Source organism: Colletotrichum truncatum (assembly GCF_014235925.2).
Source record: "Colletotrichum truncatum strain CMES1059 chromosome Unknown Contig_0003, whole genome shotgun sequence".
Taxonomy (NCBI): Eukaryota; Fungi; Ascomycota; class Sordariomycetes; order Glomerellales; family Glomerellaceae; genus Colletotrichum; species Colletotrichum truncatum.
Genome location: NW_027222400.1, coordinates 1,287,918 through 1,314,424, shown reverse-complemented (window position 1 = coordinate 1,314,424; position 26,507 = coordinate 1,287,918). Strand labels below are relative to the sequence as shown.

At 44.0% G+C, this 26,507-nt stretch overlaps 8 protein-coding genes across 8 annotated transcripts; 5 read left to right on the top strand and 3 right to left on the bottom strand.

Annotated features, from left to right (window-relative positions):
• Positions 1-61: 61 nt before the first annotated feature.
• CTRU02_205247 (Glucose oxidase 2) lies at positions 62-1,951 on the top strand (the record flags this gene model as incomplete). The annotated part of the gene is made up of 3 exons (XM_036722544.1): positions 62-401; positions 453-1,661; positions 1,743-1,951. The coding sequence occupies 3 exons, from the start codon at positions 62-64 to the stop codon at positions 1,949-1,951; spliced, it is 1,758 nt and encodes a 585-aa protein (XP_036585441.1).
• Positions 1,952-3,473: 1,522 nt separating this feature from the next.
• CTRU02_205246 (transposase) lies at positions 3,474-4,631 on the top strand (the record flags this gene model as incomplete). The annotated part of the gene is made up of 1 exon (XM_036733999.2): positions 3,474-4,631. The coding sequence occupies one exon, from the start codon at positions 3,474-3,476 to the stop codon at positions 4,629-4,631; it is 1,158 nt and encodes a 385-aa protein (XP_036574289.2).
• A 106-nt stretch (positions 4,632-4,737) lies between these two features.
• CTRU02_205245 (exo-rhamnogalacturonase b) lies at positions 4,738-5,938 on the bottom strand (the record flags this gene model as incomplete). Its single annotated transcript, XM_036733998.1, has 4 exons — positions 4,738-5,146; positions 5,230-5,308; positions 5,381-5,558; positions 5,648-5,938. The coding sequence occupies 4 exons, from the start codon at positions 5,936-5,938 to the stop codon at positions 4,738-4,740; spliced, it is 957 nt and encodes a 318-aa protein (XP_036574288.1).
• A 1,400-nt stretch (positions 5,939-7,338) lies between these two features.
• Positions 7,339-8,175, top strand: CTRU02_205244 (galactan -beta-galactosidase; the record flags this gene model as incomplete). Its single annotated transcript, XM_036733997.2, has 3 exons — positions 7,339-7,597; positions 7,663-7,751; positions 7,813-8,175. 3 exons carry the CDS (start codon positions 7,339-7,341, stop codon positions 8,173-8,175), a joined length of 711 nt encoding a protein of 236 aa, XP_036574287.2.
• A 4,081-nt stretch (positions 8,176-12,256) lies between these two features.
• Positions 12,257-12,948, top strand: CTRU02_205243 (uncharacterized protein; the record flags this gene model as incomplete). The annotated part of the gene is made up of 3 exons (XM_070204524.1): positions 12,257-12,394; positions 12,448-12,651; positions 12,700-12,948. The coding sequence occupies 3 exons, from the start codon at positions 12,257-12,259 to the stop codon at positions 12,946-12,948; spliced, it is 591 nt and encodes a 196-aa protein (XP_070061628.1).
• Positions 12,949-13,077: 129 nt separating this feature from the next.
• Positions 13,078-16,821, bottom strand: CTRU02_205242 (uncharacterized protein; the record flags this gene model as incomplete). The annotated part of the gene is made up of 4 exons (XM_070204523.1): positions 13,078-15,326; positions 15,369-15,462; positions 15,553-16,169; positions 16,191-16,821. The coding sequence occupies 4 exons, from the start codon at positions 16,819-16,821 to the stop codon at positions 13,078-13,080; spliced, it is 3,591 nt and encodes a 1,196-aa protein (XP_070061627.1).
• A 5,845-nt stretch (positions 16,822-22,666) lies between these two features.
• Positions 22,667-23,621, top strand: CTRU02_205241 (galactan -beta-galactosidase; the record flags this gene model as incomplete). The annotated part of the gene is made up of 4 exons (XM_036733995.1): positions 22,667-22,920; positions 22,975-23,062; positions 23,125-23,236; positions 23,296-23,621. The coding sequence occupies 4 exons, from the start codon at positions 22,667-22,669 to the stop codon at positions 23,619-23,621; spliced, it is 780 nt and encodes a 259-aa protein (XP_036574285.1).
• Positions 23,622-23,770: 149 nt separating this feature from the next.
• On the bottom strand, positions 23,771-26,244 carry CTRU02_205240 (putative phytase; the record flags this gene model as incomplete). Its single annotated transcript, XM_036733994.1, has 3 exons — positions 23,771-24,554; positions 24,608-25,572; positions 25,624-26,244. The coding sequence occupies 3 exons, from the start codon at positions 26,242-26,244 to the stop codon at positions 23,771-23,773; spliced, it is 2,370 nt and encodes a 789-aa protein (XP_036574284.1).
• Positions 26,245-26,507: the final 263 nt, after the last annotated feature.

The window sequence follows — 26,507 nt, the reverse complement described above, 5'->3', positions numbered from 1 at the left end:
ATGGTAACACCAAGTTGCTCTTATTCCTACTAAAGCAGAGCCGATCAATCACGACTTCATCATGTTGGGTTCTATCATCTCCTTGCCCCTCTTGGCGGGCACTGCTCTTGCTTATCCCGCTGCGTCGTCGCAAAAGTTTGACTATGTCATTATCGGTGGTGGCACCAGTGGTTTGGTTGTTGCCAACCGTCTATCGGAGCTGAAAAACGTCACTGTGGCTGTAATTGAGGCCGGCGGCTCTGTCTACGACAACGCCAACGTTACAGATCTGGCCGGTTATGGCAAGGCATTTGGCACTTCCATCGACTACGCCTACGAGACTGTTGGCCAGAAGTATGGTGGCAACAAGACTCAGACCCTTCGTGCCGGCAAGGCCCTCGGTGGTACCAGCACTATCAACGGTACGTCCTAACCACATCCTCACAGCAACCTATTTCTAACAAGTCGATAAGGCATGGCCTACACTCGTGCTCAGGACGTTCAGATTGATATTTGGGAGCGCCTCGGCAATGAAGGATGGAACTGGGAGAACCTGCTGAAGTACTACAAGAAGTCCGAGACCCTTCAGCCACCCACTGCCAATCAAATCGCCGACGGCGTCACCTACGTTCCCGAGCAGCACGGCAGCACCGGTCCTTTGAAGGTCGGCTGGAAGCCCGGCATGGTCGATATGTCCTTTGTTGAAGCCCTTAATCAGACCTACAATGCTGTTGGTGTCCCGGGACTGCAGGACATTGCTGGTGGTGACATGGTTGGTTGGAACATTTACCCTGCCACCATTGACACTGGTCTTCAGGTTCGCGAGGATGCTGCTCGTGCCTACTACTTCCCTTACCAGAACCGCACAAACCTCCGCATTTTCCTCAACACTGAGGCGCAGAGACTTGTCTGGGCCAACGGCACTGAAGCTACCGCATCAGGAGTTCTTGTTAAGGACAAAACCGGGGCTACTCGCACCATTTACGCAAACAAGGAAGTTATCCTCTCTGCCGGTTCCCTCCGATCCCCGCTTCTCCTTGAAAAATCGGGAGTCGGAAACCCGGACATCCTGAAGGCTGCTGGTGTTCAGACTAAGGTGAAGCTTCCTACCGTTGGTGAGAACCTTCAAGATCAGATGAACAACGGTCTGGCACAAACTAGTTCGAAGAACTTCACTGGTGTCACCACCTTTGTCTCTTACCCCAATGTCGATGATGTTTTCGCCAACCAGACTGGCACACTCGCTGCGGACATCAAGAGCAAGCTTTCCCAGTGGGCTTCGCAGGTCTCGGAATATACCAACGGCATCGTCACTGAGGAGCAGCTTAACAAATTCTTTGAAATTCAATACGACCTCATCTTCACTGATAAGGTGCCCCTCGCTGAGATCCTCATCACTCCAAGCGGTTCCTCCTTTTCCACAGAATACTGGGCCCTCCTCCCCTTCGCTCGTGGCAACATCCACATCGCTAATGCCAACTCTTCTTCCGCCAAGATCAACCCCAACTACTTCATGATGGACTGGGATATGACCGAGCAGATTGGCACAGCCAAGTTCATCCGCCAGCTGTACAAGACAGCTCCTCTCAGCCAGTACTTTGCCAGCGAAACCAAGCCTGGCCTCACTGCCATCCCCGAGGATGCGTCTGACAACGTTTGGTCTAAGTGGGTTCTTGACAACTGTAAGTGCTAGTCCGATTCAAAAAGAAAACAAAAATCAAGTAGTGAATTAGATCAACGTGTGACTAACATTTGCTTAACAGACCGATCCAACTTCCACCCCGTTGGAACTACTGCTATGATGTCCAAGGAGCTCGGTGGTGTTGTTGATGGCAACCTCAAGGTTTACGGAACTACAAACGTTCGTGTTGTAGATGCTGGAATCCTGCCTTTCCAAGTTTGCGGTCATCTCGTTTCTACGCTTTACGCTATTGCTGAGAAGGCCTCGGACCTCATCAAGGCTTCTGCATAGATGAGACAACATGTTGCGCATGATAACACTTCTTTTCGTCCTACTACATAGAGCTCCTGAGATAGATGCTTTCAATCCCTTGTCAAAAAAAACAAGGCAGTAACTTAATTAGATAATTTGGATACCTGTGTTTATTTCTCAAGGTTACATGAATCTCCTTGGAGACTTATAATATCTGGCCATTCAATTCCTCACACTAATATAAAGGCTCCAAAAGGCAATTGAAATATGTAATGTAACTGAATAAAAAAACGGCCCAGCTTAACCATGTGATCGCCAGTCAAGTCAGAAGATACAGAGAAATTTGCCTTAGAGCTGAAGAAGGTTATGTGACACTAACGAGCGGAGAGGAGAAGAACCCATCATCTATTTCCATTGGGACGACGGATGTATCTAGCCCTACACTGTTCTTTCTTCTCCCTCCCTTGTATGCCCCTTACAATCACTTCTTAACATTGAAATCCTTGAGGATCGTTGACGTTACTGCATCTGTACTCAGTTGCGGCCGTTGGTGGGTCAACGCTGATATTGGTGAAGTTCATATTTTCGATATGGACATTGTCGCAGCCCCCATGAGCCCTGCTACATTGCAGATAGGCTACACGGCCTCCCTGAAGAGTACCTCGAAAGTTGGTAAAGCTAATATCAGATATGTCAAATAGAGAGGAACTACAATTGCCCTGCTGGCCGTTGTAGCTGATGCATTGCATCACATAGATGGGGGCTTGTTCCGCATCGTAGATGGTGACGTTGTCCCAGCCTGTACAGCTTTGATTAGCATTAAATCCCGAGAATGTAACTTTATGGGAGCAGAAGTTGACAATAAGGTGCTTTTGGGATGCTTGTATTGACTCACTAATGTTTCTGATATCTGTTAAACTCAGGCATGTTAGCAATAACGTCGCACACCCACTTCTCGCACACCCCAACATTTCGCACACCCATAAATCGCTCATGTAGAATTTTACCCTCTTCAACATTCTTTAATATCTTCACCACTTTTACAGCGATTATTATAATTCTTTGAATAGTTACTCTTATACGCTTAATGGGCCAGTATACGGAAACAGAAGTCAATCAAGCTCTCAATGCAGTTGCAAGTGGGCAGAGTGTCCGAAAGGCAGCTCATGATGCTGGAATTCCACCATCAACCCTCCAGTCTCGATTAAAGGGTTCACAGGCAAGAAATGTAGCTTTCTCTAGCTTCCAGAAGCTATCTCCAGCACAGGAAAGTCACTTAGCTGAATGGGTGCGTATCCAGGCGGCGTTAGGGCTGCCGCCAACACATCAACAACTCAAGGAATTTGCCCAGCGAATCCTAGACATCAGAGGCACTACCCAGCCACTTGGGAGAAACTGGATTCAGTTCTTTATTAAGAGAAATCCATCAATCAAGGTTCATAGAGCTAGAGCCATCGATTCTAAGCGTGTCAATGGGGCCTCAACTAATGTAATCAGGCAATGGTTTCAACAACTCGCCCTTCCAGAGATCAAGGCGATCAAACCACATCATCGCTATAACATGGATGAAACTGGTATCCTAGAAGGCAGAGGATCAAATGGCTTAGTACTGGGATCATCAGAAAGCTCATCAATGCGAAAAAAACAGCCTGGGTCTCGGGCTTGGACAACTATGCTTGAGTGTGTCTCTGCAACTGGTCAGGCGCTTCCTCCACTTGTTATTTATCGAGGGAAATCGGTTCAACAACAATGGTTTCCTCTTGATATCCATAAACGTGATATTTACAGTGGTTGGAAGTTCACAGCAACTGAGAATGGCTGGACTTCAGACTCTACAGCTGTGGAATGGCTTGAGAACATCTTTATCCCTCTGACTAAGCCTGATCATCCCTCTGAGCAGAGACTATTGATCCTAGACGGTCATGGCAGTCATGAAACAACAGAATTTATGTATCTCTGTTATAAACACAAGATATATCTCCTTTTCCTACCGCCACATACATCCCACGTTCTCCAACCTCTAGACCAAGCAGTCTTTGGGCCTCTCAAGGCGACCTATCGAAAAGAGCTTGGATACCTCATTCAACACAACGATTCTACAGTTGTAGGCAAACGGAACTTTCTTACCTGCTATGGAAAAGCACGCCAGATGGCATTTTCAAGCAAGAATATCAGAAGCGGCTGGAAAGCAACAGGACTATGGCCCATTTCGATAGCTCGACCGCTCATGAGCCCTCTACTGCTTGAGAATGCTTCCAAGCCCTCAAAGCCAGGCTATTCTACGCCTATGAGGGCCTCTGATGGTGGAAAAGACGAAAACTGGGCATCTGCTACATCCATAGTAGCCTGGTCAACGCCCAAGAAGACAGTTGATCTATATGATCAACTTAGCTTATTCAGCAAGTTGGATAAAGATCAGCAAACCCAGCGACTGTTGTTTCGGAAGGTTCAAAAGGGATTTGATGAAAAGGACTATCAATTGGCTACAGCAGAGAAGAAGATTGCAATGTTGGAAGCAGAAGTTGAGGCTGGAATGGTACGGAAGCGGCGTAAGGTCCAAATGAGCCCAAATTCGAAGTTTGCCAACATTGAGGCAATTCACAAAGCCCAAATTGAGGCTGGCGAAATTGAGGATAGCTCAGATGAATCTAGCGAGCCTGAATTACCTATTAAAACTGGCGATAGTATCACAGTTGCAGGAGACGAATCAGACTTATAGTTATGAAGTTGATGAATACCTCATGATGACCCAATTTATGGGTGTGCGAAATGTGGGGGTGTGCGAGAAGTGGGTGTGCGACGTTATTCAAGTTGTTGCAAAGATACTAAGGGGACTGACATCCTAAGCCACCACCGCCACCATTAGGAGGGTAGCCCAATTGATCACCGGTCCATGTCTTGATACGGCCAGCATAGCGAGATCCGTGTGCCAACACATTCCGGATGGTGACGTTTTCGATAGTTTCGAACTGGCCGAAATACTGCCCAATACTTCCGATTGCGACCGACTGCCCATCATGAAACTCCATGTCTTCAATAAGAATGTTTGTCGAATTAGCCTTTGCAGCAATACAATCATCGCCGTTCTTGACTGTCCACCGGCGAAAGTGGATGTTGTCGGAGAACATCGTGTTAGCTCCGTCAGTATTCCGGGCTGGATTCCTGTTGGAGCTCGTGTTGTTGACATAGATATCCTGGAGAAGTACTCGCTGGGATCTTGTGATGGTGACGGTCCTGTGATGATTACATATAAACCATTAGCTTCGGTCACAGGAACAAAAACAGCAAATGGCTTTTGGAACAAGCCTGAGACCTACCACATTTGAGCCTGGACGAAACGGAGACCCTCGAAAACAGAGTCTATCGCCCCATCGAGGAGAAGCGCATGTGGGCCCCCTGGCAAAAGACACTGTAGTTAGCCACAGCCCGCTAAACTCTGTTGAGGAGGCCGATTCGAGTGCAACATACTAGGGTAGTTTGACTCCCCCTTAACCAAGTCATACCAAGTTTGGCCATTTCCGTCGAAAGTTCCGTATCCAAAACCGTTGACATCAAGGTGCTTACCACCTAGAACCCAGGCAGTCGTTTGGTTCTGATAGCCAATCGGGATGGAATTTTCAAGCCAGTAGGTTGTGTTCTTACTCCACTATAAGATATATCAGCTATTGGTTCGAGGCCAATAAGATGCCTCAAGTGATATGGGCCGAATGAAGTTGAGGTAGAAACATAGCATACCAAGAGGGTCCCTTTGATATCAATCTTGACATTGTACAGGTCGGTTGTCTTCATCACCTGATGGATGTGATAGGTCACGTTGTCGAATATGATGTGCCCATTAGATTTGCACTTGTCGAATGCCTCCAGGATCGCAGGTGTATCGTCAGATCCGTTGCCATTGGCCGAAACAACGCACTTGGTGGTTTTTGGCTGCCTCCTGTCTAGGCCTTTGACGGGCCCTAAATCCGCAAAGGCATTGGTAGCCCCCAAAAGAAGAGTTGTTGCGACGACGAAGCGTGAGAGGAGCATGGTGCTTTGCTAAAGAGAAACCCAGCTGCTAAATGCGCATTTGAATCATATTAACTTTTCCGCAAGACACAGCATTCTTAATATACTTTCCACGGACCCTATAACAAAATCTCTAAATACTGACTATGCCACTTTCCAATCAACTTCCGCAAGTCCGGTAAAGACGATACAAAGTACCCTAACATACTCCGTTACACCCCTCATACTAAAGTGAGACACGGAGTCTAGGGTAGAGCCATATGCGCTAATCACGTAGCATATTACCAGAACCCCCACGTCAGTGAAAGAGCAGTGTTTAGCATTCCATCAATAACGTTACAACTGCAAGTACAAGAGAATGCTTGCATATGAGATCAAGAAATGCGGAGACTACCGAGGTGGAACACTCGGACAACTAAAGAACGATTCGGCCCAAAGGACATGATGGACAGATGTTTACTCCACGTGGCAAGGGAGCTTGGCGTGGGAAAGGTGCCAAATCGGGAAAACTCTACGCGCTTTTTTTACGCTTAGTTCATCTAATCGCACGTCAAAGTATGGTTCAAAAAGGAAGTTATTGTGAAGTAATACGAAAATTGCGGATCACAAGCAATAACGAATACGAAAAAGAAGAAACGCTGACAGGGAAATCCGCTAGTGGCGCGGGATCATGTCTTGACTTGGAAGATTGACGGATAAGAATCCACAAAAATAGCATTGAATGGTTCGCGGGATAATGCACATGGACAAGTTCGGTGTCTGTTTTGCGCAGAAGCCTTCGGATATCTAGGTCCAAGCTGACGATCATGGGCTGAAGTAGGTCTAGCTCGTCAGACTTTATACCGACATCTGTCGTTCAACCAAGGGGGGGTTGCGCAGCGTCCCCCCGCAGATACCAACGAAATGAATGCTTATTGGGGTAAGCTTGCGGGGATGTTATGAGGGCCCCAGACGTACTTTATTCCACACTTTCCCTTGGAGACAATTTTGGGCAATTTTCGGGGATGCCCTCATCGCTTGGTAGCCGTACGTCATCTTGGCTACAGCAGCCATACTGTGTGTTTGGTCCGAATAACGCGCCCAGGAAAATCATCCAGGAAGCAATTAAACCGAGTTGACTAGTTGTGCCAGGAAAAACAAAATCTGAATGTCCTCATGAAGGGCAGTGAGCTTGGCATCTGAGCAAGTCCGCATCCATTGCTCCGAGCTTCGGTGAAAGATCCCCCATGATGACGCCTGTAGGCATGGAAAAAGAAGGGGGAAACACGATGAAAGAAAGTTGTCTTAAAGAGCGAGATAGAATGCAGTTATAACAGGCCTCATATGCCAGAAACTTTGGTTTGCTCAGCTACTCCACAAAGGACACTTCGAGGTAGTTTCAATCATACAGCTCTGAGGTAATCGTCCATTGAGCTTACAAAATGCGTATCGAAAGTCTCTGTCACTTCCTCGGACTTGCAACCTTTGCAACGGCCAAATGGATCGTACCAGGTGCCCGCTGGCGTGACACAGATGGCAACATCTTTAATGCCCATGCGGGTGGGCTTGCCGTAGATCAGGAGAGTGGCAGGTTCTACTGGTTTGGCGAGTACAAGATTGAAGGCCAGGTTGAGGGCGGTGGCATTTCCGTCTACAGTTCTGATGACCTAGCTACTTGGACATCTCATGGCCTGGCTCTTGGTAAGCCTCCCCCTTTGGCTCTTTCATAAAGCGAACATGCGTTGGCTTACCATTGAAAACTGTAGAACCAGTTGAGGGACATCCTTATGTCTCGTCTCACAATCGCATTCAACGACCTAAAGTGATCTATAGCAAGGAAACCGGCCAGTACCACGTAAGTCGTAAAACCCCGCGATTATGAGGTAAACCCTGTCTAATAACATTTGCGTGGGTAGATGTGGTGGCATGTCGACGATTCAAAGTACAGCCTTTTGCTCCAAGGCCTTGCAACTTCCGACAATATCGCTGGTCCTTACAAGTTCCAAAACGCCATATCACCTCTTGGCAACTGGTCCCAAGACTTTGGAGCCTTCACAGACTTCAAGACCGGCCACTCGTATGCGCTCTACTCCAACGGCGACAGGCCTGAAGCCCGCGACGTATATGTCAGCAAGTTCAACAGCAACCTTACCGACGTTGAAGAGGTCACCTTTCGATTTCACAAGTATGATTTCGAGGCCCCAACAATTCTGCAGACGGAGAAAAGCTACTATGCTCTGTTGAGTCACAAGACGGGATATCGGCCTAATAGTAGGTGACGTCCAATTACTCCTGGCCTACTCCTGTTGTAAAAGAATCCTAAAGCTGATGTTGCGATAGTTGGAATACGGAGTCGTGTGGCACTTCCAGCTACACGCCCGCCAGGCTGAGAGGCCCAAGCCTCCCAGACCCACGTGACAAGCCAAGGGGGAATATCCCTACCTTCTAGTCAACAATACTACTTTCAACTATTATAAACTATCGATTAGAACTAATTTACTATTATTTGTTATTAACAAACGGAATTCCGTTTTACCCCCTATGAAACCTATACTAATTAGTAGTAAACCTTATAATTACTATTAATTTAGTTAACTTTATAATTACTATTTTGCTATAGATAAACCGTAGATTAGCAAGGTTAATATTAGAAGAGACGACTTCTTAAACTAGATACTTAAGCCTAGGTAAAAGTAGGGATTTCGTACTAACGAGAGAAGAAGCGAGAGTAACTAGGATCTATGGAAACTAGTAGAAGAAAGCTTCTTTTCCTCGAATCTACTAGTAATCCGATTATTTAAGTAACCTAGGGATTGTTACGCTTACCTTAGGCGGGATAAGGTTAATCGTAGCTAATTATCGCTAGTAAGAGCGTTCTATTACGCGTTTTTAATTATTAGAAGAAGAGACTTACCGAATCGACGGTCTTCTAACTTCTTTACGCTATAAAGGCGAAGATTTACGAATCTTATAAGGGATAATAACTTCCTTAACTATAACTATCCCCTACGCGCGGTGCTAATTACAAGGCGCCTGCTAGTTTCTTAATAAATCCCTAGACAAGGTGCTAACCGCAAGGCGCTTATTATAAAAGACCTCCCTACTAGAAGAAGAATACGCTGAAAGGCGAGCGGAGACTACCGGTAGTAATCCGCCTATATAGTTATATGTATACGCCTCCGAAGCTATAGCTTAAGAGAAACGTATATAGTTATAAGCGTTATAAGGCTAACTATCTACTAGATTCTAAACTTCTTAATAGTAAGGAGTAAAGCTTAAAGTAAGAAAGAAAGATTTATAAGAGAATCTATAATAAAACTTTCTCTTTACTAATTCGAGACTTATATATACCTTTATATCCTTCGAGAATATTAGTAAGAACGGCGCCGACGGAAATAAACGATAAACCGACGAAAATCCCCGATTTTACGATTCTTTCCTTTTAGAATCGTAATATCCTAAATCGTCTTTTAACTCCTACTTCTAAGCTTATATCTTATACTAATTATAGTTAACGCTATTAAGGATTAGAATTTAAGATTCTAAATAGAAGTAATCCTTTTATACTATTAGAATAAAGCAAAATTTATAAGAAGGATCGCTTGTAAGTAGCGTTACTATTAAAAGCTAATTAATAATCCTTATCTTATAGAGAATCGAAAGTATAATCGATCTAGTAGTATAAGGTAACTAGGTAATCGACCTTATAAACGCTAGCCTATAGTAACTAGGTTCCTATATAGGTTTCCTACTTAAGACTTATAAGAAGAGGAATCTTATAAGCCTTAAGCTATAGAACGAAGTTTCTCCCGATTTCGCCGACTAGTTAGAAGAAGACTTCTAAAACATACCTCCCCTAATCCTACAATTCTTTAGAGACTATTTAATCGGTAATAGCGTCTACGTCGAAATAGATAGCAAGAAAATCTCGAAAAACGTAGTATTAGCCTTTAAAAAGGAAGAATTCTACTACTAGTTACCTTAAGAACTTAAACAAGGCGTTAAGAGATATCGTAACCTAAAGGCTTTAATAAAAGACCCCGAATTCTACGAAGAGATTATAAGACCGGTAATAATAGCTAATAGTATAGGAGGAAGAGTCGAACCAACCCTATAGCTACCTCCTCTATAAGAATAATAATAGTAGTAACTACTATACCGACTGCTTGTTACGACCTGTTAAGTATGCCTAATAAAGAAACTAGCCTTACTCGAGGATAGCGGCTAGAGACAAGATATATATAGGCGACAGGAGGGACAAGGGTTGCCTTACTAGAAAAGGAAGAACTATATTTAAGTTACGTAATAATAAGAAAGGAATAAGAGATACGACTCTTAGCATGTCGGCTGCTGACAATTAAGATATTAGCAAGCGACGACGCGGACGTTAGCCTTAAGAAACGGGACCTATATATAGACTAGGACTTAAGCACCTGGTTCTTTAGCAATCAACTTATAATTTATCTTTAAATAACTTTTAGCTTACCTCTTAGTATTATAAATACTAAGAACCTTATTACTATAATATAAGACTAATTACCTTACCTTAACCTTACGATCTACTAGAACAACCTCTACGAACTAGTATTAGTCTCTTACTATACCTTCTATTAGCAAAACCCTACTATTAGATAGCTAGCCGTAATACTTTGATTACTCCTATTTAGTAAGTTACCTTTTAAGACTAACGAATAGTATAAGATAAGATGTCTTCGTACGGAACTACCGAAAACCCTACTCCTAGAACCTTGTCTATATCCGAGAGACGTATTCACTAGAATCTAGCCTAAGAGATTCAAGACTAGGAAATAAAAGAGGAATCCGATAGCGATAACGATAATAAAGAACTTAAGCAGCAACTTAAGCGGAATAATAACAAGCTTAGGGAAATAAAAAACCTATTCAACTAGAACGTCAAAGCCCTTAAGGAGCTATAGGAACAAGCCTGCTATACTAAAGAACTAGAGAAGGAAGTTATAACCCTTCGAGCTGCTATAAACGTTATATTAGCTCCTATCGAAGGAAGAGAACGCCTTAAGCTTAATACCCCTACTACCTTCGACAAAACCCTTAGACAGCTTAAAAGATACTTAGTATAGATATAGACCTACTAAGCCTTCTATATTAATACGTTCTAGAACGATACCGAACGTATCGTCTACGCTACTACCTTCTTAAGAAGGAAGGCCCTCGCTTAGTTTAAACCCTTCTAATAAGAATAGCTAGACACCCCTATCGAGAGATATAGTTAAGAAGTAAAAGATATCTTTTTTAGCTTTAATAGATATATTAAAGCCTTTTAATCTCTCTTCTTAAACCTTAATAAGAAAAGATAAGTAGAAAGAGAACTAGCAAGCCTACGATAAAACAAATTAGCTATAATATACGCTATAGAATTTCGACGACTTACAGCTAGACTCGATATAACCGACGAAAGCAAAGTCTTTGCTTTCTACTAAGGTTTTAAAGACGACGTTAAGGACGAAATAGCTAAAGTAGATATACTACCTAGCTTCCTTAATTATATCGAATACGCTATTAAGATTGATAACCGACTATTTAAACGACGTAAGGAAAAAAGAGAAAAACGTTAAATAGCTAACTTAGGAAAGAAATACTAATAGCAACCTTAACATAAGTTTAATAAAAACTAAAACAATAGGAATAATAATTAGCAAAGCTGTTGAATGGGCTCTCTGTACGATCGTACTGTCATAAATGTAGGGTGAACCAAAGATTCTATTTTCCGTGATTACCTTTCCTAACTAGATGTTGCCTTCCGTACGAACAGATATATCTCTGTCCATACCTAGACACGAGTCGTGCATGACAGGTAATAAACCATGATCCCTTCCTCAGACATTTAGGTGTTACAGGTGCTAGTCATGCCACCTATACACCCCTTTGCCTGTGACAGCCTTGTCGTACGGTCATGTGATTATCGTTATTCCAACACTCACAACTTTTCTTTTTATGACCGTACGTGCCTATCCTTTGTCCAATTAGGTTGCGCTATTCCAGTTCGTAATAGCTTTACTTGATTAATATGTGTCGTAAGGGTGAATGTAGGAAGTCGTCTCGTACGCCTTCCTCTCTTGTCGGTTGAGTAAGTCGCGTGTCCTACGTGCCTTCCTCTATTGCTTCACCTCACTTTTTCTTGTTTTTTTTTCCTGCCTACTTAGGCAGAACTTTCCGTATTGAAATGATAAAAACGCGTCTTTTCTTCTTTTCCTCTTACTTACCTTTTCTCCTCTTCGTACACCACTTCTTCTCTCTTCTCTTCGTACGTTGAACAATCATTCTCATTCAACGCTTTTTTTTTTTTTTCTTCACATTCGACGTACGATTATTATCTTCATCATGTCTCTCGCCAACGTTCAGCAGTTGCCGACTCCCCTTGGTACGATTGCCGTTCGTAACCACGATGGTGCTCGCTGGTTGCAGATTCCGATTTCTCACCCGGGAAACCGCGCCTTTCTCCTCTCGTTGGCTATCAACGTACGTACGAGTGCTTTTTCTTTTCCCTTTTATGTTTTCTAACCATGGTCTAGAACGATGAACGTAATGCTCTTGCCCTGCCGTCGCACGACATTGAAGTGCGTATGACTGGCAACATGAGCGTTCAAGAGTTCGTCGCCTCTATCATACGACGCTCTAGTTACTTCATCGCGATCATCATTCAGTCTCGAGGTCGTACGATGCCTGCTTGCGCCAGCAAGTGTGCGACCTCTGGCTCTCCTCGATTCCGGGAGTGTGTTCGTCTCAGGACCCTCTCTGATGGCTCGTGTGCGGAATGCGTCTAGCAGTCGCACGGCGCTCGTTGCTCTCACCGTGGTCAGGAGGATGGTTCGTCCGATTCGTCTGGTGGTAGCAACCATTCCGACAACGATGATGATGATGAGTCTCCCCGTCGCTCTAACTATCGGAAGCCGTACGCCCGTGGCGCTCGCCAGCCCGACCGTACGCCTGGTCGCAAGCTTGGTCGTGGTGTCGGCACCTCTGGCAGCTTCCTTGGCTCTTCTCACAACCCGCAGCTGATTGAGAAGGAGTAATTGGGGGATTGGTTCATTCGTACGGTGGTTATCTATGATCTCAAGGGTCCGGCTCTCATAGACTAACATCTGGTGGTGGATCTTGGTATTGGGGTTTTCGTACGATAGTAAAATCGCACGAGTTGATTGTCATTCGTCTTTTCCCCCAAGTCTATCCACGTACGCTTCGATTCTTATCCTGAGCTTGCTTGTCGTAATTAACTGCTCGAGCGCTGAATTTGGTGACTTCTTTGTGAAAGCATCTGCTGGATTGTCTTTGCCATCGATCCATCTCACTTCTGAGATTTCTTTCTTCTCGTACGACTCCCTCAGGCTCATGATATCGATCATAAGTCTTTTCTCATCAGTAGTTCCTAGTCGTACGAGGCATTCATACAGAGATCTTGAGTCTGTACAAATCACGACTGGAATTCCTGGGAGGTTGAGCGTACGAAGAATCCGGTTCAAGGTACTGCTTAACGATATGCCACTGTCAAAGCCTGTAGTCATTCCGTATAGTTCGCTAGCTAGTACGCTTCGAGTCACTCGTTTGCATTTCGTTGAGCTCCAGTGGATAATATTTCCATTGATCTCAAAGTCTGTCGTCGTACGAGCTGTTTCCTCTGCAAGTACGATAACAAATCCAAGCTGTGATGAAAGGTCTGTATTATTTGCAAATGATCCGTCTGTGAAGATATACATCTTTGTTCGTACGAAGTCGAGTGGAATATATTTAAGACCTCGATCAGGGTTGTCTATTTGCCATTGAAGTCGTACGTTCAGAGCTTCAATGTCCTCTTTACTTGGTTCTTTGATCTGAGCTGCGACTGCTAAATCGTACGATGCCTCTGGCTGGCATATTGAAGCAAGGTATGCGCCCCTTGCCCGCTGCGAAACGTACTGTTGTCGTGCATCAAGTGCATCTATCTCTATAGTATTGAGCTGCTTAACTTGTCCTTTCTGTAAGAAAGTAAAGTAGTCTTCGTACGACTGAATCCTGCCGCCATTGAAATCTACTTCTTGGTTATGTGATAGGATTGTTTTCGGCTTCGCACGAAGGCCCTTCTTCTCCAATTGTTCCTCTTCCCGTACGGAGAAACTTGCTGTTGCGAAACTCATTGTATCGTCTGTTTGCATTGCCGTGATACCAAAGTCGTCTGCTCCTGTCGTAGTATAAAGGAGGCATGGGTCGTACGTTGACTCTATCATTCCAAGGTCCTCCTTGTGGTGTGTAGCGTACGTCTTATACCAGTAAAGACCTGATTCTGCTAATCCGTAGAGCGGCTTCACGATATGTAGGAGTGTTCTTTCTGGGTATTTACCCTCGAGTTCCCTGGGAAGTCGTGCGATAATTGTTCTTTTTAATGGATCGTCCGATTGGGTATATGCCTGCGTAATATCCCTGAGTTCTCCTTGACACTTGAAGTCTCGTACGAGGGTAGGTCCAAGGGCGAGGAGTAGTCTCTGACTCATCCTCTGGATCGTTGGTGCCTGTGTAAGGATTTCCTCCTTTTCCTGGTCACCATATCCTTGGATTACTAGTCTTGACTTTTCGTACGGCTTCGTGGTTTTGTTTTTGATTTCTCTAACCATTCGTGTACGAAAGATCCGTATGTTGGAGTGTTTGTCTAGGTCGTACCGAATAAAGGTAAAGACTCCCTGGTTGATTAACGCGTCGATCTCAATCCTATCCGACTCTTCGTACGGTAATCCTGGTGTTGTGATTATGTTGTCAAGTCGGAGTTTTACTGCTAACTCGTAGTTGTCTTTCTCTTTCTGAGTGAGAAAATGTCTTGGGGATTGTCGTACGGCCCTTCTTTGACCCTTCTTTGGCCGTCCTCTTTTCCTTGGTTGTGGTTGAGGGATTTGCCGTGCGACGTCTGGTTCAGACTCTTCCTGGGGTTGTGTATCGTCCCTATAGTATGGTTTGACGTGTGTCGCCCGAAACTGTGTAGGTCCGTTTATCATGTTCACAGTTACATTATGTCCCTCAATCCCCTGTACTTCGTACGGTCCGGTCCATCCCTTGTTTTCTCTCCATACCATGACTTCGCTCTGGATAGGGAGGGATAAGACTTGTTGAATATTAGGACCGTTCCTTGTATTGATCGCACGGTTGATCTCAACCTCTGCGCGGATGCCTTGAAGTAACTTCCTTGCCTTCTGGGCGGCTTCTGCCCGTTGTACGATTTCTGGTGATGGTGGTGAATCCTTGTTAATACGTGGATAAGTACCGAATACCAGAAGTGTTGGTACGATTCCGTACGGTCCAGCTGTATCGTTTAACGCTTTGATAGCCATCTGTAGGATTGTCTCATCGTCTGTATTATGACTGAGTTCGGTATGAAGGATATCGTACGCTCGCCTTAAGGGAGCGTGAGCTCTCTCGACTTTGCCGACTGCCCAGTGTGCTTCTACTGGCATCTCATCGCACGTAATACCCATAATTTCGGCATGTTTGCGGAATTCAGTAGATGCGAAGTTTGTCCCCGGATCGTGTACGATATGGTCTGGTGGACCGACATAGGTGTTAATCCAACATTTGGTTAACGCATTCCATGTGTCTCGTGCGGAAAGGGATTTTAGGAATGTTGCTCCTTGAAAGCTTGTTTCCGTATCGATCACATGTAAGGCATTTTTGTCCTTCAGTCGTACGACATCTACCACGATTTCGTAATTGAAATAGCTCTCGTCCTTAAGGGAGAACTTAAATCTCCTTGGAGCTGGATCGTGCGACTGGCAGTTGTGACAGAACTTCTGGACCTTTTCTAAAATCGACTGGCTAATATCGTCGTGTCCAGCGTTTTTCAGAAGTTGGTATAGTCGTTCCGTACGAGGATGTCCAAATCGTCTATGTAAACGCCTTAGTTGTACCTCCGTAAAGAAAATACTTGACTCTCTTTTGCTGAGATTGAAAAAAGCATGGCCCCATTTGCGTACGACTGGAATATGTTTCCCATCTCGTCGTACGATAACATTCGCAATGTTGTTGAAGTATGCCTTTAGTCTATCTGCATCTTTTAAAGAGAATAAGAATGGCGTAGCTGACTCGAAGATATGGTACTTCACTCGTCCGATTGGATTCTCCATGATGATAGTCCCGATTGATGTGTTTAAGCGTCCGTCTCCGAATCGTACGTAGACCGACCCTGGTTTCCAGGATACTTTTGCTTGTGGGTTTTCCCTGAGGTATGCTATGACCTGTGACTTGCCGACTGTAGAAACTTTCGCTGCACCTGTGTCCCAAAGTTCCCCTTGGTAAACTGATGTATATGGGTCTTGTAGTACGAATTGAGTTGCTTCTACTGTCTTTGGAGCTGAGAAAATGTCTTCCCCTGTCGTACGGTGGAAGAATGCTGCTGAAGTAAGGAAAATTGAAACCTCCTCGTCTCCAGTATCATCATCGTCACCATCAGAAATATTTTCAACAGGGTTATCTCCCTCTACTTCTTGTAGATATGCTGTAAAATCATCGTACGGCTCCTGGTGGAGTGTATAACATGCTTGTAGGTATTGGTCTCTTGCATATTTGCGTTCCTCATCAGAATGGTTTGTCGACCAACAGCCTGTCTTCTTACAGATGAAGCATCTTTTGCTTGTGTTCGTACGGGTAGGTTTTCCTTGGGATATGTTCCCTTGGTCTTGTCTTTCGTACGTCTGTCCTTGAGGTCTTCGGTAGGGTTGTTGCTTATGTCTGCTTCTCTGGTTGGAATTATACCGCCTATCGACAAAGTTAATGTCGTACGATATTGTCTTCCTATCGATTGCAACTTGTAGCGAGGCTCGTAAGTTAGAGAATAGCTCCTCACATGTCTGGTCAGACTTGTGATTACTGAGGGCGTTCTCTAGCTCTGGTACGCCTCGGCATGCCTGGATAACTTGCGTGCGAAGCATAATTTCTCCTTGGAATCCTGTACCTAGTGCTCGTTGTACGAGAGATAACTTATCAAATAATGCTTCGAGGACCTCGATCGGTTTCTTGTCTGGTTCCTCACGTTTAACTCGTACGAAAGATAATGTTGTCCAATCTGTATAGTAGAGATTGTGGTTGATGTCTGTATTGAAATGTGCATCTAGCATCTTGTAAATCTCGTCCCACCTCTTTGTTGGCCCGATATGGTGGAGGTAGAATTCCTCCGCACGATCGGCTAAGATGTCTGGAAACACGGCATGGTATTGGTCCTCTGTTATTCGCAATCGTCTGCAGAAGCTGATGAAAATCTTGGCCTTGTCATACAGGATATCGTACGGTTTGCCAGTATAGTTCCTCTCTTTCTTCCATCCCTTCTGAAAGACCGCAATCGTGCTTGGTTCGCACGGTCCATTCTGGACTATGCGTCGTGGTGGAAGATCGTAAATACTGTTTGCTGTATAGATACTTGTTGTACGATCCTGTATCTGTGGGAAGCTCTCGATCTCCTGGGTATATCTTGCCCCTGGGGGTAGATTCTGTGTGCTTGATTGATCTCGAGTATTTGACTTCCTGCTTGCTCGTTCGGTATCGTACGAAGGTTCGATTGACTCTATCGCTGGTTCAGCTAAAGTCTGACGTGTAGTTGTCTCTGGGGTTCGGACCGGTGTGCGTGTAATAATGTTCGTACGGCTTGATGTTCTTGTCTGGGAATTATCCCGGTCGTCCGTAGAATCGAATCCTTTTGCTATGTCTGAGACTATATCGACTAATTGTTCTGAAACCGTCCTTGATTTAGGTAGTTGAAAGCCTTTTAGTTTAAGTAGTCGTGCGAACTCGGTTTTGTACGTCCGGTTAACTAAGTCCCATTGGTATGGCGACCATTGATGGAAGTCCTCGTACAATTTCGTAGTAAGTACTTCCTGTGGAGGGTCTAGGTGTATGATTTCCATCATTACGTAGCCGACGTATGTTGTTAATTGTTTCTCCGAAGGTCCTGTTTCGATATCGACTAAGTCTCCCCAGTATTTCGGATCTGTAGACTTCTTCCATATACTAATAGGAATAGTACTCTTTGCACTCATGTCTTCGTACGTGACCTCATAGTCATTTTCCTCCTCCTGGAGGAGGTCTTGCTGTACGATATCAGGTTCTCCTGATGTCGTCATGTTGGCAACCGTTTCGTATCGTACGGTATCTAGTTGGATGGTTGTTGAAATGTGCCGTTGCGCACACTATTTGCTAAAGTATTGCACGATAGGATTCTTGTCCGGTTACGACTCACCGCAGCGACAACAAGAATCTGTCTCGTACGATATTATAACAAACCGTCTTCTCAGGCTAGTTGTCCGGTTACGACTCACCGCAGCGACAACAACTAGGCTAAGGCTCTTAGCACAAGAGATTTCCTAGCGTGACCCCTTAGGTATTCTTTCGAATTTCTCGCCTCGTACTTGCGTACGAGACTACCCGGTAGCCCGGCCGTAAAACCTCGATCTTGTCTCTTCACTCTTGCTAATCTGTGATCGCACGATGCAATCACTCGTGACTGCCAAGCAATCACTGATCAGTGTTGAATGGGCTCTCTGTACGATCGTACTGTCATAAATGTAGGGTGAACCAAAGATTCTATTTTCCGTGATTACCTTTCCTAACTAGATGTTGCCTTCCGTACGAACAGATATATCTCTGTCCATACCTAGACACGAGTCGTGCATGACAGGTAATAAACCATGATCCCTTCCTCAGACATTTAGGTGTTACAGGTGCTAGTCATGCCACCTATACACCCCTTTGCCTGTGACAGCCTTGTCGTACGGTCATGTGATTATCGTTATTCCAACATAGATACTATATATAGCCTAAGAAACTTACGATACCCCCTAAGCAAGCTAATGCTATAACTAAAATCCCTAGCTACGAGGAAAAGGGATAGACAGCCTGCTATAATAATAATTATACTATATATAGGTATATAAAAGAGAATAGTAGATAATACCCTTAAAACCCTGTAAGACGATTAAGATACAATACTACTAACATACTTAAGGCTATTACTATGATAGACCGATATACTAGTAGACCGGATTATACTAAGTAGTAACAGGAGCTACTTGACGACTAGGAATAAGCAAAGAAGGCCGCGGAACTTAATAACGCCTTCTAAGATAGTAGCATTATATACTAACCGGGACTCTTATAGGATATCCTACGCCTTGCTAACTATCGATAGACGAATAAAGTAAACACCTTAGAAAGTTTCTTAGAAGAAGAAGCTAGGAAACTCGAAAAAGAAAATAAGATAGCTATTAAACGGATATAAGACGCTATTAACTATATAATGCAAATTCGAAACAATAGCGAAGTTAGAAATACCTTCTAATATATATAGAAAACCCGAAACCGCTATATCGTACTACGCGGAAATACCTAAGGATAGTATTAACTTAAGTATAAAGCAATCTAATTTATCTACTAACCTTAAAACGATAGAAAGACGGAATAAACCCTTACGGTAGCTAGCAAATACGCTTGCAAAGCTACTAAGCAATTAGATAAAATACTAAGATAATAATAATTCAGGGACGCTAGCACCTAGACCTAAGTATACTAAGTAAAAGACAACCTAAGCTAATAATAAAGCTTACTATATACTATAGTAGCTAGCGACTCGACTTTTAAATTACTATAAAGAACCCGCGCTACTCCTTAACCTATCTCGGAATAAGCTAAAAACGTCGTAGATAGACTACCCTCGGCGGAAGTATATCTATAAGGAACGTCGATAGACGATACCGACCTAGAAGACGTAGAAGAAAAATACTATCTCGATAGAATAGAAAAAATTAAAGAAGTATTAGAATATGTTGGAACGGTAGGTAGGAATCTCGTAGATAGTACGATATCCTTATAACAGGGTATTAGAGTAAGGGAACTTGTACTTATGAAGTAGGGCTTTAATAGTAAAGAATGTATAGGCTTATATTGAAGCTGAGTTGGTTGAGGAACTAATAGCTAGCTAAGGGAGAGAATTAGGCTAGTTATATAGTAGTATAACGTCGCCTATAATAGCTAATATAGGAAGCTATAAGCTAGGTTTAGTATACGTAAGTATATACGTCAACTAGCTTATAAATCAGCTTATAGATCAGACTAGAATCTTCTTTAACTAAATAGACTTTTAGATAAGGTTAAAGAGAGTATTCCATAGGGATCTGAATGTCATATGTTTAAACTAGCAAGCAGCCATTCTTAGCTAGTTACTTTTGTAAGTCCTACTAAGTCTTAGATAAGACTAAATAGGATAAATAAGTAAAATAGAAGTATAATATACTTATACTTCTAACAGAAGGCGATAAGCAAAATATATAAACTTTACGTAAGGCGATAAATAGTAAAAGCTATCGCTACTTATAATAGCCTTAATATAAAGCTAATTATTAATTTACTATTATAGTTATAAGTATAAGTATAACGCGAAAAGAAAGGCTAGACTAGACTATTTACTTTAGTAGCTATAAATAGCAAAACCTATACTATCGATACGCTACGTAGTCTGAAAACCTTCTAGTCTACTATAGTTAAACTATACTACGAAGATCCTAATTAACTACTTAATTCTATCGCTATGCTAGAAGAAGAAGAACCTAAAGCTAAGATACCGTAGTAGGAAGTAGTACGCGACGAAATTATTATCGCCGGCGGAGGTAGTAAACCGGACAAACCGTAAGAAGCACCAGAGCTACTAAGAAAACGCCTAGGCAAACCCCGGAAGAGACTACTACTAATCGCCTACTTTATAAAAGAATTTAATAATAACCTAGATTATTAATAAATATTCCTATCAATTAAGGAGTAAGTAGATAAAGAATTAGTAATTAAACTATAACAAAAAGGTATTATTACTATACTAAGCAAACCGTTCGAATAATTAACTAAATAAGAGATTAATAGCCTTATCGCTAGAAAAGTATTTAAATTTACCTAGTTTAATAAGAGAAGGCATTAGAACGTACGAATCTTCCGATCTCGTATTATTAACAAAGTTAAGGGTAAAATAACTAAACCTTATAAGAAATCGAGACTTATAATACAAGGTTACGCTAACGATAGTAAGAAAGCTATATTAACCTAATTGCTAACGATTTAGTAGGCAAGTTAATAGCTAATTCTATTAATTACCTTATTACTCTTATAAGAAGGGAAATAACTATAGCTTTGAGATATTATATAAGCCTATGTTTAATCCTCTATAAGGCTTAATCGTATTATTCTTACCTACCTACCAAAGTAAATTTAAGACTAGTACCTAAAAAGGACTATTATAAAGGTTATAAAGCCTTTATATAGAATCGTAGAAGCTAGAACCTACTAGTAGGCAACGTATTATAAGTATTATAAAGAGAATCTCTAGATAGTTACTTCTTCGTACGATCTATGCTTATTAATCTTATCTACCGAAAATCTATACTTTAGCTATATCAGTATATAAACCGACGATACCCTCGGTTTATTAGACAAAGCATTCTTATAATTAAAAGACGAATAGTTAGAAAAAGCAGCTTTTATAATAAAAGCGAAGAATATCTTTATAATTAACAAACCCTTCTAATTTAACAAAAGGATAGTCGCGCTATTAACTAATAATTCAATTAATTTAAGGCAAAAGGGATAAGCTAAGAAGTTACGATATATTAAGACTACTAAACCTAACCTAAAATAGTAATATATTAAACAACGCGCTAGAAGGGTATATATCGCGTTAATTTGCTAACCTAAAGCCTGTTTCGATTTATCTACTACTACCTAATACTAAAACCCCTTGCTAAAAGTAATAAAAATACTAAATTAACGGATTCGATAGTAAATAGAATTGCCTAACCGAGGAATAACGTTTATCCTACTTAACCTTATAATAGCTAAGCTATTCGTTTTTGTTAATAGGTTGTTTACTAATAACTACGACTTCTCCTCCTAATTAGGGTTTCTAATTATCCTAGCTAACGATACTTCTTTTAATAATAATAACAGAGAATTTACGATTTACGGTAACCTTGTTTATTATAGCTTTACGAAGAGTAAATAAGTTACTTATAGCGTATTAGCGTTAGAGATCTACGAGATAATCACTAGCGTCGATATAGCTTACGCCTTCGCTATAACCTTAGTAATAATTACTAACTACCTTAACTTACTAACGATTTAGATAGTTATTTATACTAATTCTTATTCGCTATACGAGTATCTTGTAAAGCTAGGCATTACTAAAGAAAAGCGACTTATAATCGATATTATAGCGTTAAGACAATCGTACGAAAGACGAAAACTATAAGAAATTTGTTAGATTAATAGCGAAGACAACCTTGCTAATACCCTTACGAAGAGTAAACTAAATTAAGCCTTCGAGAGATTTATTAATAGCAATACGATAACGATATATATAGAGGAATAGGTAACAAGACCGTAACTACGGGAGAAAGTAGGGATAGGAGGCTGGATTGACAAGGAGACGGAACTATATAAGGATAACGTATTCTAACCGCTTTAATACTATAAAAAGAAAGTTTCCAGTATTGCGATAGTTAGAATACGGAGTCGTATAGCACTTCCAGCCATACGCCTGCTAGGCTGAGAGGCCCAAGCCTCCCAGACCCACGTGACAGGCCAAGGGGGAATATCCCCACCTTCTAGTCAACAACACCACTTTCAACTATCATGAACCATCGATTAGAACCAATTTACTATTATTTGTTATTGACGAACGGAATTCCGTTTCACCCCCTGTGAAACCTACAGCTGACGAATCGGGTTGTAAAAGACGTTGTGGCAATGCGTGCCGATAAGCTCGAAGGGCCTTGGTCTCAACCGTTCTTTGTATCACCTGCATACACCCGCACTTTCAGCACCCAGTCAGGTTTCTCGTGGAGGATCAAGGGTTCGAAGACTACGACGTATCTGTACATGGCAGATCAGTGGGACATGCTCTCGTTGTGGGAGAGTCGCAATGTTTGGCTCCCTATTGAGATTGATGAAAGCAAAGGCAGCCTAAAGGTTGTTTGGCACGATATCTATGACTTAGACGTGTAAGTGAACCTAGGAAAACTTAAATTTGTCATCCACTCATACACCATTCACAGGAAAACTGGTGTATGGAAACCTATCCGCGGCAAGACATACACCTCCAGATACGCCAAGACAACTGGTGATGCCCACCTCCAAGAAGCGGTATGTTGCATCGGCTAGCTGTTCAAACCAATCAAGTATTGTTCTAAACTAAAAGCTTCTAGACCTTTGGCAGCCACAACGCAATCGCTACTGGAATCTACGGCAACGACAGCACCATCACTTTTGAAGTCGAAGGCGAAGGCCGAGATCAATGGGTATCATTTTATCACCAAAGTAAGAAAATTTCCCCCAACTCTTTGGACTTTTCAGGACAGACTGCTGATTGATTCCAGACATCGATGACATGGGCTTCGGCGACCAGCCCTTCGGTCAACCTGACCGCATCAACGGCACTTGGCAGCTGCGCCGTATCAGCAGCGTCGTTGTCAACGGCGACAACAGCACGGTTCACACGCTCTACCAGAAGGATACCCACAAGGGGATCATCCTGTCGACCCCGCTTCTGCTCCCTTTGCAGAAGGGGAAGAACACTATCACCGTTGGCGGTCTGTACAACGGCTTCGACTACAAGGGTGCGGATCTGGACCGTATCGTTGTTTACCCTGCTGAGGAGACCTGGCAGAAGCGTTCCTTGATTGACGCGATCAAGTTTTGGTGAAAATAAGCTCAGAAAGGTTGTATGGCCAAACTTCAAATTTTGCAAGACCGGCAAGATGAACAAATGGACAGTGGGATGCTGCATTTGGGATGTTGTCTTATTGACTAGTTTATTCTATGACATTTTTGTTTTCAGAACTCTCATAATGTTCATTGCTTAATCTGCTTCCTGGGATCCCAGTTGGCGTCGACGTCGTCGAGCAAGTTGCGCGACTTGAGTGCATCAGCGCCGAGAATCTTTTCAAGGCTGACCAGCTTAAAGCTGGCTTCCGTGCTGGTACTTCCACCCGGGAGCTGGTTCGCGTCGTCGTGTACAACAACAAGACCATGAGGGAAATCCTTGCCCAAGTTTGTTCCGACCGCAGTGATACCATCGGTGTTGGAAACTGCATCGACCTGACCGTCTGCAGATTTGGTGATGGTAAAAGTCGTGACGTACTCATGCGGAGCGGCACGGCGATACACGTTGTAGGCACTCACACCCTGGCTAGAGACAATGACGTAGCCCTGATCAGGCTGAGCGCCGTATACCAGAGTAACGCCCTCCACATCGGCATAGATATGGCCGTCACCGACGTAGGCGACTCTCACACCTGGTTCTTTGGAGTCGGGCTCGGCGTCATATCGCCAAAGAGCAGATGGCTCCTCGCCGAGGAAGATCCAGCCGTTCTCTTCATCAGTAACGCAACCCTCGACTTGACCACCCGAGCCGCCGGTGAAGTCGCGGACCAGGGTAGTTTGAAGGGTACCGTTTGACGTGGAAGTCAACTCGTATTGCAGATACCTGGCGGACTTTTCGTTGACGAAGAGGTATTGCTTGTTGGTCTTGGGGGACCGGTAAACGCACGAGCCGTAAACCGTGTAGCCGGGCACGACAGGCTGGATACCGCCTGGAATGTTCGTGAGAGTGCCATTCGAAGTCATCTCAAAAAGGCTGATACCTTGTTAGTCGGGCTGACACGATCGAAAGGGGTGTATCTTTCTTACCATAGAGTGTCGTCTGCGCGGCAGGCAGCAAAGGCGAGGTCGACCTTGCGGTCACCAACTTGGAAACCATAAATGATGTCGACGTTGTTAGGCTCACCGGCGTAAATGGTCTGGAGTAGCTTGCCAGTCAAGTCAAAGACACCCAAGCCAGCTCCTTGAGTGGACTTGGTCGTGGTAATGATACGAGACTTGTCGGCAGACTCGGGCGAGATCCAGATAGCGGGATCATCACCATCGCCGCCATTCTGGTCAGTCTCGTACGAAGGCTCAACCAGAAGGAACGAGCAATGGAGTCCTCCCCATCCGTTCTCACACTTGCACTGATTCGGGCCGACGCATTCGCCACGCCCGGAGCAGTTATCGGTGCACTGGAACTGGTCACACTTATCGCCCGTGAAGCCGGAGAAGCAGGCGCATCCAAGGGCGTTGTCTTGGCAGTACCCGTTGGTAGAGCATGCATCGCAGATTTTGGAACGAGTACGGCATCCGACTGGGGATCGAGGGTCGTATTCGGTGTTGGAGGAGACGGCGAGTTCACTGAGGGCACCATCCAGAGACACAAGACCAAATCCAGCGACATCGTCGGCCTCAATGGCGAAGGCAATGGCACCATTGGGGTACTTTGAGGTTGCTCCCTGGTAAATACTGAGACCCTGAACTTCAATATCCTCCAGACCAGTCAGTGCAATAGTACCAAGAAGCTCGAACGGATATTCGTAAACGGCAATGGCGCTTTCCTGGGCGACGAACAGGTAATCTTGGCCAGTTGAATTGGAGGCATACACAGCGATGCCAGTCACATCCTCTGCCGCCTCGCCAAGCTTCGTAACCTCGGGAGCATCGGTAGATTCAGTGAGATTGAACACATAAATGTCCTTGTCGTCGTCGGCGGAGAGAAGCATCTTGGACTGAGATCGAGAGACGGCACAGCCGGAGAATTCGGTTGGTGCTGAGAAAGTTTGGATCTAGGTGATTCAGCAAATGGTACTCAACACGAGATTCAAAGATAAACCAACCTCAACTAGCTCAATATCGGATTTCCCTTGACGGATGAGGTATTGAATGATTTGTCCCTTTCCGAAAAGAAAGACATAGTCGTTCAGACTCTTGCTGCGCCATGAACACAGGGCGGACCAATCGCCCAGAGCGGTGGTCTGGGCAGCCTGGATCTCGGTAAAAGAGGGGACCTCGAACACACGGATGATAGAGTCCGGCATGGCGATGGTGACCGCGAGGTCTTTGTCGCTCACATTGTAAACGGTCGTGACTAGCTTCGTCCGGCCGGTGGTCAAAGCCTTGATCTCGGAGAGAGGCGTGTCGCTGTTCAGGTCCCATGCGTGAAAACCACCAGTAGCTGCGCCACCGTCGTTTCCGAGCAGCAGAGGGTTCGACTTGGAGTAGTAAACACTGGTCCAATCCGACTCGAGCTCACCGCCGGTCAACGCTGTGACGTTGAGCTCGAGGTTGACAGCGGTAGCTAGCCATGGCTGCACCACCACGGCGACGAGGGCCGCGGCGAGAGAGAGGTGCTTCATGCTGATTGAAACGGTGTCAAGCCGGTAGAGAGTAACCTGACATGGCAGAACCGGCAGAACGAAGGTTCGCCAGAAGAAGAGGAGGAGCAGTCCATTTATCATATCGTCTCATTCTCTAGCGGAAGTGGTCCGCGACTAGGAAAATGCAACAGTAGCAACGCCCCCACGCCACAATTCCGGGATCGCAATGCAGGTTCAGCCTTCTAGCCATGCAGGCCAGGAGCACTAGACCATGACGGGTACCGAATTAACTTCGTCTAAAGTCTAGATCTGCAAAGTAACAGGCGCGTCTGCGAGGGAAAATGCAATGGTGGCACCAGAAGGGTAACTTTGCTGAAGCAATTGAGAAGTGAAACGCGTGGAGG